This window comes from Rutidosis leptorrhynchoides, chromosome 8 (assembly GCF_046630445.1).
Source record: "Rutidosis leptorrhynchoides isolate AG116_Rl617_1_P2 chromosome 8, CSIRO_AGI_Rlap_v1, whole genome shotgun sequence".
Taxonomy (NCBI): Eukaryota; Viridiplantae; Streptophyta; class Magnoliopsida; order Asterales; family Asteraceae; genus Rutidosis; species Rutidosis leptorrhynchoides.
Genome location: NC_092340.1, coordinates 66,120,568 through 66,137,268, shown reverse-complemented (window position 1 = coordinate 66,137,268; position 16,701 = coordinate 66,120,568). Strand labels below are relative to the sequence as shown.

The 16,701-nt window shown below is 32.5% G+C and overlaps 1 protein-coding gene across 1 annotated transcript; it reads left to right on the top strand.

Moving 5' to 3' along the window:
- Nucleotides 1–11,700: 11,700 nt before the first annotated feature.
- LOC139861686 (protein-tyrosine sulfotransferase-like) lies at nt 11,701–16,376 on the top strand. The gene is made up of 11 exons (XM_071850155.1): nt 11,701–11,909; nt 12,311–12,382; nt 12,525–12,687; nt 12,787–12,858; nt 12,947–13,235; nt 13,327–13,467; nt 13,556–13,660; nt 13,742–13,870; nt 15,318–15,437; nt 15,523–15,666; nt 15,752–16,376. Exons 2-11 carry the CDS (start codon nt 12,334–12,336, stop codon nt 15,890–15,892), a joined length of 1,353 nt encoding a protein of 450 aa, XP_071706256.1. The 5' UTR covers nt 11,701–11,909; nt 12,311–12,333; the 3' UTR covers nt 15,893–16,376.
- Nucleotides 16,377–16,701: the final 325 nt, after the last annotated feature.

The following is a 16,701-nucleotide window of genomic DNA, read 5'->3' as shown; positions in this document are numbered from 1 at the left end:
ATAATACTGCGGGCTTGCAAGCTATGGAACCACTCCCTTGCTGATCCTTGCAAAACCATGGGAAATACCCGGCATGTTACCGGTTCATCCCAATTATAGGTGCTTACAACTCCTTCAAAACGTTGCAAAAAATCCAAATGATCAGTTAAACCTGAGTAAACTCCCAACGTTGCCGGCACAATGGGCGGTGTAACAATCGCATAATCAGAGATATGCTGGACGAACTTGTCTGCAGCAGTAGTGATCTCAGTCGCCTTTTTTGTGCGGATATTAGTAATTTCCGCGCAAAATTTAGCTATCATATCTTGTAAAAAATTCGGTTGTTCAAACTTGTGTTGCATTGATTTAGGCGCAATGCTTTTAAAAGCATCCGCTAAGAAATTTTGAGCATTTTCTCTGCGCATAGCATCAAAAGTTTCACCCTCATCCCCATGGTGAGGAAAGGGTGCTGGTGGCCGCCTACGCTTAATATGCGGAATTTTTACAAATTCCTCCGCACTATCTGAATCATCAGAAAATTCACTTTCTTCTCTTGGCGCTTTCGTAGTCTTTGAATTATGAATAGAGTTTAAAACAACACGTTCCTCTGCACCATCACTATCACGATGTTCAACAACTAAGCGATCAACCTGTGATCCGAAATCATTCAACGGCCATAAGTAAGTTCGCGGTATGCGAGGTTCACGACCATCTTTTCTAGCTGGTTCAATAACAGTGCCAAGGACTTTATCTGCTTTCAAGCTTGTTTTTCCAGCCAAAATTCTTAATCGCTTGCTGTCAGTGATAGTTTCTTCGCGGTTTTTGTGATGACCCGGAAAATTTCGACTTATTTAAACCAATTCTCTATATGATTTAATATTTTCGACATGATAAGCAATGAATTTTGAAACTTTTGAAAATGATTTTTTTTATATATAACGGTTGACCACCCTATTTGTCCAACGATTCACGAACGTCATAACATGTATTATATACATATTTTAATAAATATAAGAGTTTTCGATATATATGGAATCATGCGAATAATATTTATATACGAAATGATTAAAAATTTACTATTAAACGATGCTATTTCAAATTAAAAATTTTATGTATTAAGTCATTTTATTTTTATGATATAATTTTTGTAATTTTTTTTTAAGAAACAAAGTTAAATTAATAATGTATAATTTGTAAAGCACAACGTACAACGTGTAACTTAAATAGTTGAATTTAAATTAATTCATTTACTATTCACATGAAAACGACATGATAGAAATTATTAATTATAAGTTACATAGAATACCCCTGAAGTATTTAATAAATACGACTTTTTAAAATTTTAAATTCAATTTACGATTATAATATATGTCGACGAGGTACACGATAAAACATTGTGAGCTGTAAAACCAATCCATGCGATCGCATGGGAATTGGTCATGGGAGCCATGCGATCGCATGGTGATAGATCCCAGCAAACATCTATAAATTTCGACGATTTTTGTTCATTTGTTGCACAATTACTCCCTCTGTTATATTATTATTATTATTATTATTATTATTATTATTATTATTATTATTATTATTATTATTATTATTATTATTATTATTAAGATTAATATTATTATTAATCTTATTATTATTAGTATTATTAATAATTAGTATTATACATAAAATACTACGACGAGGTTATGAGCGTGTCACTTTCAAAAATGGGTTTTCGAGCGGGATAGAGCTAAGGAAAATATGGGTTATTACTAAGGAGGTTATGGGTATTGTTCAAGGGTTTTGTTTGCAAGTCAAAACTAGTGTTTATCATCTCCGTTACGTCTACGTACTTTCCTACAATATTGAATCTCAATATTAATACGTAAGTACTTATATTTTATCTATTATATATTAATAGTGTATCCATGTCTAGTGCTCGAGTATATATATTTATACAAGCTTGTATGCTAAATTTCGTCGTTAAACAGTTTATAATGAATCACGAATTAAATACATATATTACCGGTAAAAGGTATATGATATACATGTTTTTGGAAAGCTGGCGAAAAATCAATAACTTTTCATTTAGAAATCGCCTAATTTCGATGAACGAGTCAAAAGTTATGGTCAACTGAATTATAATTGACGTTAATTGGAATTGCTTTTGAATCTGCAATTAGTATTTAAACAACTTGTTTGTAAGATTGATAAATTGGATTTTTGAATATTATCAACCGAGTTAATAAATCCTTAAATAAGGTACGTCTCGTTTTGTTGAACTATTGTCAAAATTGACTTTTTGAAACGACTTTAGATAACTTTTGTATGTCAATCTCGAGCATTAGGATTGTGATACACTATAACCTGACCTAGCTTGATAAACATTTATTGACCAACATATGTTCTCTAGGTTGAAATCTACGGTTATTTGGTAATCCGAGTTTCGGTCACATTTTGGTGAACGACTTTATATGCTGCTAAAGTGAGTTTCATTTGCTCCCTTTTTAATTGCTTTTGCAATCTATATTTTTGGGCTGAGAATACATGCACTTTATTTTAAACGCAATGGATACAAGTACATACTACATTCTACACTGAGTTTGAACCAAAAATCCCTTAGCTTTGGTAACTAGTAACTGCCGATTATAAGAACTGGTGGGCGCGAGTAGTTGTATATGGATCCATAGGGCTTGATATCCCCGTCCGAGCTAGAGCACTAGCCTTTTAACGGACGTATGCTATTTGAGAAGCGTACACGTTGGTTTGCGTGTATTATTAAGATGATTATACAAAGGGTACAAATTATATATACGTTAAGTTTAGTTACCAGGATGCTCAATTTCGTAGAATATTTTGATAAACGTTTCTGGATGAAACAACTGAAATCTTGTGATCCATCTTTATATACAGATTATGCGAAACATACAAACTATGAACTCACCAACCTTTGTGTTGACACTTGTTAGCATGTTTATTCTCAGGTTCCCTAGAAGTCTTCCGCTGTTTGCTTATATGATAGACAAGCTATGTGCATGGAGTCTTATATGGCATATTTTTCAAGAAAACGTTGCATTCACCAATTCATCATCATGTACCTTATTTTGACTGCATTGTCAACGAAAGTACTATTGTAAACTATTATATACGGTGATTGTCTATATGTAGAAATCATCAGATGTCGAAAACCTTTAATTTAAATATTCATTTATGGTGTGCCTTTTCAAAAGAATGCAATGTTTACAAAACGTATCATATAGAGGTCAAATACCTCGCAATGAAATCAATGAATGACGTGTTCGTCCATATAGATTTGGAGAGATCGTCACAGTTGGTATCAGAGCGTTGGTCCTAGCGAACCAAGTCTTACATGAATGTGTCTAACTGATAGTTGTTAAGATGCATTAGTAAGTCTGGACTTCGACCGTGTCTGCATGTTAAAAGTTTTGCTTATCATTTCTTGTCGAAAATTACATGCTTATCATTCTTAAGTCTATACACATTTTCTTGCATTTATTGCATAAATAGTGTATTGATAAAAATTCATATCTTAGCGTATCTGTTACTGTAAACTTTTCCTTATATCTTCCGAAAATTTCTCCGTAATTTATGGGATTTTGGTATTATATATACATATGCAAATTATGTATCGGAGAATACCAAACTAAATCCTATAATCTATCTCATATCAAAATCAATTCCCTGATTATACAAGATGGATCACGTATCTAGTTCAAATTCCTTAAACTCCGACAGCTATTCCGAAGACAGTGTAACCGAATGGATCAACCAATTAGCCATCATCTATTCTGGATAAATTGGGGATGGGTTCGTAGTCTACTTAATCATTGGAGACAAGAAGAAGGTGATCCCTTCCATCCACCACATTGCTCTCTTGGCGAAGAACCTGAAGCACTTACCGCCGAACCTATTCGAGACACCATTTTCTCTCTCATTTCCAGAGTGTCTCATCACGATTATATATTATCTCAAATTCTAGATCTTATTCATCCACTCGTCCAAACCAACAATCACCCCGGTGTAATAGAAGAAGTCAACGAGCTTCGCGCTCGGATAGTGACTTTATAGAATATGGTACAAAGGTTACAAGCACCAGCAGCATAACCAGCATCAACAGTACCACCATCATCAACGTCAACAGTATCATTACCACCACCACCAACAACATCCGCATCGCACACCTCAACATCACAATCTGTACCTCGAACATCAACGTTATACGCACCATAGATACCAAGGAATACCAACAACAACAAACGATGAAGTATTGATTCATAACTTCATCGAAGAAATATTCTGCAGAGAATATGTAGCTTCTAAAAGCTTTAGAGATTATATATTCTAGTCTTAGTCAAAAACCAGATGAGATTAATATTATGTTAACTCATTAAATCCATGATTACATCTAAAGAAAATATATATGTAGGAATATTTTCATAAATATTGTAATTAAGAAAATTCTTTTGTATAAACTGTTAATGGTGAGAATATTTTAACGGGTAGGTAATACCCGAGAGATATATAAATTCACAATTAACATGTTCCATTTTTCGATTCTGATTCAACCAATCATCAACTACTTTCATAACGAGAAACATTCTTTCATAGAAATCAAAACAACCATACTCATTCAAAATCAATTACATATTCTGATTTTAACATATCAGAATCCAAGTCGAGATATACCCGATATCATCACTTTTAGATCCCTACATCTTTCAAAGCTATACTTGATTTCAAAACTGTGCTAGAACATCATATGTATATTAACGATTACAATATGTGTTCAAACCGTCCGAAATTTCTGAAAAACACTTCAAACAATGAACCATCGAGATGATGATCCAACCACATGTTACTCACAGTTATGCACCTGAAAAACTCTCGAAACCAAAGTCATAGTTTAACACATAATCGTGTCAGACCATTTGGCATTTATTAGCAAAAATAACTTTTCAAACCCTTTTCAACATAGACAGTTTTGTCACAGCTCCAACAAATCAACTTCAATTATTTATTCGAATGAGCCTTATTATAACTTTGATATATAAGTTCGCAATTAATATGTTACACTGTACATTCTTCAACTTTGATTCAAAAATTATTAACAATGCTCACAACGATATACAATCGTTTTCATACAAATTCGATTACATATTGATGGATCAGAATCCAAGTCATAACTCTGAACCGGTGACATCATTCTTAGATCTCGATATCTTTCAAAGCTATATTTTGACTTCATAACTGTGCAAGATCCTTTAGCGTTGTTTTTACCGAAAATAATCTTGCAATCATTTTCAAAGTATCCAGTTTTATCACACTTCCAACCAACTTTGACTTTTCATATTAGCCTTATTGTGACTTTGATATATACGTTCTTGTTACTGGGAAACCTTTCATGTTCCACTACATTAGCAGTAAATTTACTAACAACTCCATTGATCTTTGACCTTCCGAAAAATCATAATATTCATTGAAACCCTATCATGTACTCATCCACATCTTGTAACAATAATTGCCATATCAACTACTGGGAATTAGCAATCAGTATTTCGAATATCGCAGCAATTCTACGTCATCAGTTATATATATACATATAATGTCTATCTTCTAGACTTACATACTTCGAATGTGAAGTTTCTGAAAAACATCCCAAACTATGAACTAGTTCTCTGAAATTGAAACAATGCTGATGAAGCAGCAAAAACTGTAAACGACCTTAACAGTCAAAAGTTTAATGATAAAGAATAGTATGGTGGTAAAGCTGAGAAAAAGAGAAGATTTGGAACTGGAAAACGGATTGAGCAAAGTATGAAGGAGGCTGTGGATAAATCACAAAGACTGAACCTGCCTTCAAAGAATCCAAATGATTCAGTGTCTGCTGAAACCATTAGTAAGAACCTTACTTCTTATTCTAAACCTTCACAGACAGCTTTTCCGCATCATCCTCTGATATTAGAAATTCTAAGATATCATCGTATCTTCCATTATAAATATTCTCCATATTTCTGAAGATATTTTTTTATAACCATTCTTATCTGAAATCATTCATCTCTTCGCTCTATCTGTGTTACATCATAAAAGAAACTATTTTAGTTTCTAAAATCTGAAAAATTCGAAAAATAGATGTTTTGAAGTAATGTTGGGAATTGAAGCATGGGTTAGTATAATATAATGACACTTGATCAACGTGATTATATTACAGTAAGTCATGCTGAGTTTCTAGTGGAACGTGATAAAGGTTCACAGATCACACCCTCATCATGAACCATGTTACATAACTCTTTCATTCTATTTAACCTCTAAACATATCAAGAAAATATTTTTCTTGATGATTCGGTTTATTCGAGGTATTCTGGTAATTTGACAAGTCAGATTGTGCCATTACCGATTCTTTCTTATAATATTAATTATGTTCATTTCAAAATCCATACCTACGAATTTTGGACCGTTATTCGCTTGACTTAAAGTCGGGAAGAGAAAACGAAAGCATGAAGCTCCGAAATATAAAGGAGAATATAAGCCCGATAACAACCCCGAAATTACAAACCGTGTATATCAATGCGTATAGCAATATAAAGACACGGGAGAATGAAAAATACTATAACCCCAAGGTAATAGTAGAAGAAAATAACTTCCTCTGGTGGCAGATGAAAAAGAAGAATGAAGGATACGATAGCCAGGAAAATATCAAGAATCAGAACTGGATTAACCATTTGCAAATCTATTGGGATGTATGAAATAAGAAAGAAGATTATAGGAGTGGTGAAAATAAATGAAACGGAAGAGGTCAATTTATAGCGAAATATCAGACATAGCAATCGAGGCAGATTGCGCATTTAATCAAAAAAAAAAAAATCTTAATTTTCGCAAATTCCGAAGAATCAAATCTTATTTAGATTAAGAAGATTTTCTATTCTTTAAATTCCGGAAATCAATCGTTACTACGTTAAGAGATAAGATGCATCTCTATTCTTTATTTCACTCTTTTACGATAACTTCCCTCATACGCTTCGAGTAATTGGATTGTTTTATCCATATTATTCAACGATGATAGAAATTCTATTTATCAACTCATATTCGTCATGAAAACATTTTTATTGTTAGCCATGACAACCTCACTCAAATTTCGGGACGCAATTTCTTTAACGGGGAGGTACTGTGATGACCCGGAAAATTTCGACTTATTTAAACCAATTCTCTATATGATTTAATATTTTCGACATGATAAGCAATGAATTTTGAAACTTTTGAAAATGATTTTTTTTATATATAACGGTTGACCACCCTGTTTGTCCAACGATTCACGAACGTCATAACGTGTATTATATACATATTTTAATAAATATAAGAGTTTTCGATATATATGGAATCATGCGAATAATATTTATATATGAAATGATTAAAAATTTACTATTAAACGATGCTATTTCAAATTAAAATTTTTATGTATTAAGTCATTTTATTTTTATGATATAATTTTTGTATTTTTTTAAGAAACAAAGTTAAATTAATAATGTACAATTTGTAAAGCACAACGTACAACGTGTAACTTAAATAGTTGAATTTAAATTATTTCATTTACTATTCACATGAAAACGACATGATAGAAATTATTAATTATAAGTTACATAGAATACCCCTGAAGTATTTAATAAATACGACTTTTTAAAATTTTAAATTCAATTTACGATTATAATATATGTCGACGAGGTACACGATAAAACATTGTGAGCTGTAAAACCAATCCATGCGATCGCATGGGAATTGGTCATGGGAGCCATGCGATCGCATGGTGACAGATCCCAGCAAACATCTATAAATTTCGACGATTTTTGTTCATTTGTTGCACAATTACCCCCTCTGTTATATTATTATTATTATTATTATTATTATTATTATTATTATTATTATTATTATTATTATTATTATTATTATTATTATTATTATTATTATTATTATTATTATTATTAAGATTAATATTATTATTAATCTTATTATTATTAGTATTATTAATAATTAGTATTATACATAAAATACTACGACGAGGTTATGAGCGTTCACTTTCAAAAATGGGTTTTCGAGCGGGATAGAGCTAAGGAAAATATGGGTTATTACTAAGGAGGTTATGGGTATTGTTCAAGGGTTTTGTTTGCAAGTCAAAACTAGTGTTTATCATCTCCGTTACGTCTACGTACTTTCCTACAATATTGAATCTCAATATTAATAAGTTAGTACTTATATTTTATCTATTATATATTAATAGTGTATCCATGTCTAGTGCTCGAGTATATATATTTATACAAGCTTGTATGCTAAATTTCGTCGTTAAACAGTTTATAATGAATCACGAATTAAATACATATATTACCAGTAAAAGGTATATGATATACATGTTTTTGAAAAGCTGGCGAAAAATCAATAATTTTTCATTTAGAAATCGCCTAATTTCGATGAACGAGTCAAAAGTTATGGTCAACTGAATTATAATTGACGTTAATTGGAATTGCTTTTGAATCTGCAATTAGTATTTAAACAACTTGTTTGTAAGATTGATAAATTGGATTTTTGAATATTATCAACCGAGTTAATGAATCCTTAAATAAGGTACGTCTCGTTTTGTTGAACTATTGTCAAAATTGACTTTTTGAAACAACTTTGGATAACTTTTGTATGTCGATCTCGAGCATTAGGATTGTGATACACTATGACCTGACCTAGCTTGATAAACATTTATTGAACAACATATGTTCTCTAGGTTGAGATCTACGGTTATTTGGTAATCCGAGTTTCGGTCACATTTTGGTGAACGACTTTATATGCTGCTAAAGTGAGTTTCATTTGCTCCCTTTTTAATTGTTTTTGCAATCTATATTTTTGGGCTGAGAATACATGCACTTTATTTTAAACGCAATGGATACAAGTACATACTACATTCTACACTGAGTTTGAACCGAAAATCCCTTAGCTTTGGTAACTAGTAACTGCCGATTATAAGAACTGGTGGGCGCGAGTAGTTGTATATGGATCCATAGGGCTTGATATCCCCGTCCGAGCTAGAGCACTAGCCTTTTAACGGACGTATGCTATTTGAGAAGCGTACACGTTGGTTTGCGTGTATTATTAAGATGATTATACAAAGGGTACAAATTATATATACGTTAAGTTTAGTTACCAGGGTGCTCAATTTCGTAGAATATTTTGATAAACGTTTCTGGATGAAACAACTGAAATCTTGTGATCCATCTTTATATACAGATTATGCGAAACATACAAACTATGAACTCACCAACCTTTGTGTTGACACTTGTTAGCATGTTTATTCTCAGGTTCCTTAGAAGTCTTCCGCTGTTTGCTTATATGATAGACAAGTTATGTGCATGGAGTCTTATATGGCATATTTTTCAAGAAAACGTTGCATTCACCAATTCATCATCATGTACCTTATTTTGACTGCATTGTCAACGAAAGTACTATTGTAAACTATTATATACGGTGATTGTCTATATGTAGAAATCATCAGATGTCGAAAACCTTTGATTTAAATATTCATTTATGGTGTGCCTTTTCAAAAGAATGCAATGTTTACAAAACGTATCATATAGAGGTCAAATACCTCGCAATGAAATCAATGAATGACGTGTTCGTCCATATGGATTTGGAGAGTTCGTCACAGTTTTGCTGCAAATTTCTACGCGCAACCATTTTTCAGCAGCAACCTTTAGTTGCAGATCAGTGTTAGCGGTATTGCCATTAAACGCTTTAGCGAGCGGTTCTTGAATTGAGCTACTCGCAGTAGCATTAACACTTGCTTGCATATTAACCGGCAAGGCATTTTTCGAATCGTTAATCAGTACATCAGCATTCACAGAACTATTTGCTTGCTTCGCATTAACTGCCATACCCGACGATCAAATCGACTAATATACCTTAGCGACTTCCTATAAATCATCATAACAATACGCGATTAAAATTAAACAAGCAAATTTGATTGTTCAACAGCAAAGAACAAAAAATTTCGAGTTTAATACCCACGGATGGCGCCAATTGATCAAACCTATATTAAGAAGTTACTTAATTAAGGATTGAGTGCAATGATAAAGATGGAGGATGGAATGTTTGATGATTATTTTGGGCCCTGATGATCGTCTTTCACTTTTCAATCAAGTGATCAACCACCCCGACTCGGTCTTGATTGTTAATTAGCATGATTCACCTTAACTCGATGTAAATCTTTCTTGGGCAAAGCCACAAGTGAAAACTACAAAGGTCCATGCAAATGGCAGAGAATCAACAACCTATAAATGAGAGGCCAAGCTCTCTATTTATAGTTTTCAGAATATTCGCGGTGTGCGGATTTAACTGCTGTCCGCGATAACTTAGCGAAAATAATCCGCAGTCTTTTATTAATGTGCTATAATTCGCAGTCTTAACTTTTAGCGGATATGTCAAGTCTCTTTAAATACACTTCGCGCAAGTTCTGTTTTTAGCCTTTAGCAAATAAAATATACATATGCAATGCTATGTATATGATCAATGATATCTATCATTTCACAACCAGGGTTAAATAGAACATTTTAAAACTACAACTGTGTTGCATCTTTTTATGTCTTCATTTTTTGGATGGCAATAGATAATTAAGTCTATCGCTCACATGTAACATGGCAGCTTTGATATGACAAATAAAACCATTCCCAACGGTGGGTTAGTTTTTATAGCCCTGCTTATCCCTCGTGAGGAAGCCGTTTGGCATTCCCCTAGCCCTCCTCTAGTCCTCATCGCCTTCACCCCTTCACCCTCCATCTCGTCTTTTTTCAACACATTTCAGGACACAATATTTGTTTTTTTTACTTGTACTATTAGCTTTAATGCTTGCAACTTGTTTAGTTAAATAATATAGTGGACCTCCATTTTTACGAGGAAGTATGTTATGATTGAGAGTGATTTAGTCATGAGTTAATCCTAATGAGGAAGTGTTTAGTGCTGATGTGACAGTAAATCCTGGTGATGAAGCACTTGAATTAACATTTTCAAATAACTAAAAGATCTTATATGGGATTGAATTTACGCAATAAGCGACCCCAAACCCTTAATGCTTACCACTTGACTAGTAAAAGCTCTTGTAGTAACAAAAGTTGAATATACTCATTGTTGTAAAAATATCACAATAAATCCCCGATTACTTCATTTTAATAACAACCTTTATGATTTTTCAAAATTCGATTAATTAACCGGTCAACGTTGGTTAACGGATCAAAAATGGATTTGTCAATCAAATTCGGCTAAAGTCGAAATTGATCAATATTTTAACATGAATTTATACTAGAATTTTAGATTTTTTGAACAAAATCAACGATTTTAGAGAATTATGTAATTTTTTTTGTTTATGTTCATCTTTTTCTTCTATATTTACGTATATAAATTTTAACAAATATTATTTAAATGTAAAAAGTACTATCCGACGAATTCCCGATTAAACCCGAATGTTCGATTACTCCTTCCAAAATTCTGACCGATCACTCCTCAAATATCGAGTTTTTCAACTTTGAATATACTATACTTGATGGGTATTTATATTTTTTTTCCCTTTAACAAAATAACGGAGTGGATAGTAGACTATATACCGTTGACTTATAGATGATTGGCCAAGTCATGTCAAATTTAAACATTTCAATTCGCAATATTATTAAACAATAATTAATATTTTAAATACTAATAATTAAATTGTTAATCTTATACAAATCGCATCGGAAATCGGAATTGATGTAGGTCAATTCACTGTAGATCTGTACACATTATCGATTTATCGGCAAAGGTTCAATTTGAACGGCCTTTGATTTGCCTCTCCGTCTTACGCAGCCGTGCGGCCGTCGAATCACGGAGCGCCATCGGAAGTTTCGCACTACCTGAGAGCTTAATCTGTAAGTTTGTCAAAATTGATCGTGGCCGATTTTATAAGAATACGCCAATTAGTAATTAAAAATACTAATTTTTTCAACAACGGAAACCCTCATTTTCTGTATCTATATGCTTTTTTATATATACGCTCCCTATTTAGCCAGCATTCATAACTTGAGCTCTAAATAAATTAAAATTTGTTGAACACATGAAGCAACTGCAAGCTATATGTAGGTATCTACACAGCTTCAGATTGTTAATATATGTAATTCCATCAATTTCACATGATCATAACAATATATTTAGAATTATAATTATGTGTAAGTGATTGAATTCTTTTTTGTTTTGCTAATAATTTGCTAAATGATACTCCATTATGTGGCTTTTATACTAAAATTATGACTGTTTTTAAAATTTGCTTCAGTTTTGGATTAGGGATTTTAGTGAATGGATCATGTTATGAGAGTAGCTCTGTTGCTGCTGCTACTTGCTAAAGGTATCTATATACATCCAAGTACATAATAATAATTAATATTAAATATTAATATCATATATTATAGTAGGACTGGAAAAGCTTAAATGTTATTGGATAAAAATGTGTTTAGTATACAACTTATTCATTTTGGAGGTTTGCTCAGTTTATCCATCTTCTAGTGCGTATGATTATGAGCATTGCAAGGCTACTGTTAAGCAATGGGCAGCTTCTTCACTTCAGTCCGATGCAAACAATGGGCACATATTAAAGGATTTGTTGTTTTTTCTTCATGTACCAAGAACAGGAGGCCGGACTTACTTCTATTGGTAAACAAACAAACATGTCATCCTTTTTTTTAGCAAAGACTTATATGTCAATTCGATTGAAGTAGAATCATCCCATGTGGTATTTGTGCATCATTACAGTTTTTTAAAGAAGTTGTATTCGAGCTCTCTAGAATGTCCACGTTCTTATGATAAACTGCGGTTCGATCCACGGTACGTTTGAAAAATCATTTCAAACCTCTTATTTGTAATCTTTTATACACTTGTTCTAAATATGTAGTGTCATCATGTTGTTGTGCAGTACAAAGAATTGCAGGTTATTGTCTACTCATGATGACTATAGCATTATGTCCAAATTGCCCACTGATAAAACATCAGTTGTAACAATGCTTAGAAACCCTGTTGACCGTGTTTTTAGTGCTTACGAGTTTTCGATAGAGGTAGCAGCTAGGTTTTTGGTTCATTCTAATTTGACATCAGCAAGAAAAATATCTAAACGTGTGCGTTTAAAAAATGGTGTTATAAGTACACTCGAGATTTGGCCATGGAAGTATTTAGTGCCTTGGATGATGGGAGAACTATTTGCTCGGGTACGTTCGTTTCCTCACCCAATACGAGATGAATATGTTATGAGTATTATTGGTTACTTGATAAATATCTTCAATTCATTACAATTAACAGAGAGATTCAAGAAAAGAAAAGGGCCCACCTTATGCTTATGGAAATGACTCGTATAATATGGAAGAAATTGTTATGCCGTTACATGAATTTATCAATCACCCTGTAACTCTTGATATTGTTCACAACGGTGCCACTTTCCAGGTACAAAATATGATACAAACGTTTAAATTACCAGTCGAATAAGTCGAAGTTTGTCGCTTTTACAAAGTTAAAGTGTATTTGTTTATAGGTTGCAGGTTTGACAAACAATTCTAATGTATGGGAGGTACATGATGTGCGTCACTGTGTAATGACCTATCAAAATCTCGGTAAATATGTGCTTAAGGTTGCAAAGGTAATAAAAAAAAAAGGCTAAGTACGTCTATATAATTTTATACGAGTCATTATTGATTTTTTTTTTTTTTTTTTTTTACAGAAAAGGTTGGATAATATGCTGTATGTTGGACTTACTGAAGAGCACAGGGAATCGGCCACCATGTTTGCAAACTTAGTTGGCACACAAGTCATTTCACAGTTAGCTGAATCCAATCCAGTCACTGAAGCTGTAAGTTATAGCTAGTAAACTTCATAAATTCTGCAATGCTTAAACATAAACTCTCTAGAGTACTGTTGTAAATGTTGGCCAACGTGTCGGTTTGGGGACTAACCCATCCCGTTTCGTTCAAAAACGCCTAAAAAGTCGGGTCAAAGTTGGGCTGAATAGGCTTTGAGTCGGTTAAAGTCAAAGTTGGTCAAAGTTTGATAATATTTTTTTTTATTATTCGATTGTGTGCCCTATATACTACAATAACAACAACAAAACCCAATACCACATGAATGGTGTATGAGGGAGGTGAGATGTAGACAATCATTCCCCTATCCGAGAATAAAAACAAGTCATTTCTCCACTCAGAGTGAAACACTCTCAAAAGTAGAGAAAGTCATCCCTCTCTCTATTCGACGAATAAAAAGATTGCTTCCGAGTGGACCTCCGGCCAATAAGTAGGTATTTTTATTTTTTTTAAATAGTAAAATAAAATTAAAATTAAAATTGAAACGCCATGAACTTGGTAGAATCAAATTTCCATGGGTTTTAAATCCTGTCTGGAATTCAATTTAGGTTCTAAAGGACAAGCGCCAATAAATCGACGCTTGCTGTTGACTCAAAAATAGAGCCCATTGTTTGCCCTATATCTATATTGGAAATATTTATGTTTCATGTTTAATATCTTTATGTATATATATGCGAAGTATGTGGAAATAATCAAGGGCGAAGCTGATTTTTGGGGGGAAGTAAACATTCTTTATAACCATTCATTTATATATTTAAGGTTGTATTTATATACAATCTCATGATATACGTGAAATATATATATATTTTTTTTTACGAACAAAAACATATATATATATATATATATTTTATCAAAATCCATAATAAGAATAACATTACTCACGATGAATGTTTTCGAAGAATAAATTCTAATATTTCCGAAAACATTACATGTAATGAATGTTATTGATTTTTTTGCCAAGAAAACATTACATGTAATGAATGTCATTGATTTTGTTGAAAACATTAACATTCTTATTATAAAATGATATTCTTTTTAAATTTTAAGAATGTTAATATTTTTTCACAGAAATTTAATATTTCCGATGCATTTTCACAAATTTTTGCTTAAAGATCAACATTATATATGCATATAATCTTTAACTTCCCTCTTCCCCCAAATTTTCACTTCCCTATAACGTTATATATATGATTAATTTATTTATTATTAAAAGTCAACGGTCGGTCAACGCCTGACTCATCCCTAACTTGACCGATTCGTCCATCCAAGGTCCCAACCGACTCGTCCCCAAGTCGTGACTTTTACAACCTTGTTCTAAAGTATGTGATAACGATGCCTGTAATAATACGTCAACTATGGAAACGCAAAGTGAAAGTTTATAGACTTTTTTATTTTCTCGTTTTAACACTCGATGTGATATGCGAGTTATCTTGTCCTTAGATGACTGTTGAGAAACTGATGGGAACTTACGAAACTTGTGTTTCTAAGTTAAGATCAACTCAATCGAAACGGCGTATTAATTCTTTCAAAAAAAATTTCCCAGCCAACTTTACGAAAGAGGTATACATACTTTTCCAGTTGTGTTTATGGAATTATCCTCATTTTTTAATACATACAACTTATGCTATACCTTTATAAAATTCAGGCACGACGTTATGTTTCTGAAACGGTTCTTAAGCAAATCACATTGTTAAACAGTCTAGACGTTGATCTGTATAAGCATGCTCAGAAAGTTTTTATAAAACAGCATCAAGTTATGGAGCAAAAGTTGCTCGATAATCCCACGCCTGTAAGTTGTACCCTGTTCAGTCAAACTTGTACATCGGTCTGCATTCGATCATATCTGTTGACTTTGTCAAATGCATTATTTGCAGGGGAGGTGGCAGATAATGCTTAGTAAAAACTACACTGGTTCTACATGGGAAATACTTTGCTTCTTCTTGTTCATATTCTTACTTTTCTTCATTTGCCTTTATGTAAAATCAAAACTTAGAAAATCAAAACTTAAGATATAATCATGATTTTATCAGATACTATAATGATGCAAGCTAACAATTTCTAGAATACAGATACACACATATTGGACACTAACACCTGTATTAATTTGTTACCTGGTTAAAAGTGTTAGTCTTTTACAATTTACTTGTTTCTTAAACAAAACAATATATATTGTATTATTTTTTTTTGAATGGCGACATCGATATCGAATGCTTTCATTTATTACCCAAATCGCATTAGGAGGAAACTCAAATCGCGACGATGTTGGCAGTACCATCGAATGGTGGTAAAACCTCCGCTTGGAGTACTTTTGGGTTGGTACTTGGTAGTACCTCAAGTTGGATCTCACCCCATACCACTCAAGCCAAGTTTCGATGGTAAAAAAAAATACATTGTATTATTAACCAAGACTCTTTAGACATGATATCATTTGTCAATAATAAGTTAATAGTGATCCAATCAAGATCTGTTGTTATTTTTAATTGTTCTTAGGATCTGGTTTATAAAGTATTAATAATTGTTTATTTGTTTGAATTGGATTGGATCCAAGGTAGATGTGAATTTGGGTCATGAGCTAGATGTTGGAATGTATCGAAAGAACATGTTCTTGTTTACCAAACTTGCAGATTCGTAACACATGTGCTGCTAGATACATTCGACCATGAAATAGTGTTTTTTTTTTTTTTTTTTTTTTTGATGGTGATTATATTACTAGTACTACTTAACGTGTGTACAATTATTTGTTATGTGTAGATCAAATTATTAATTTACAAATTTATATATGTAGCCGACAAATAGTTTGCACCCATCTTAATTAGATGTCGAC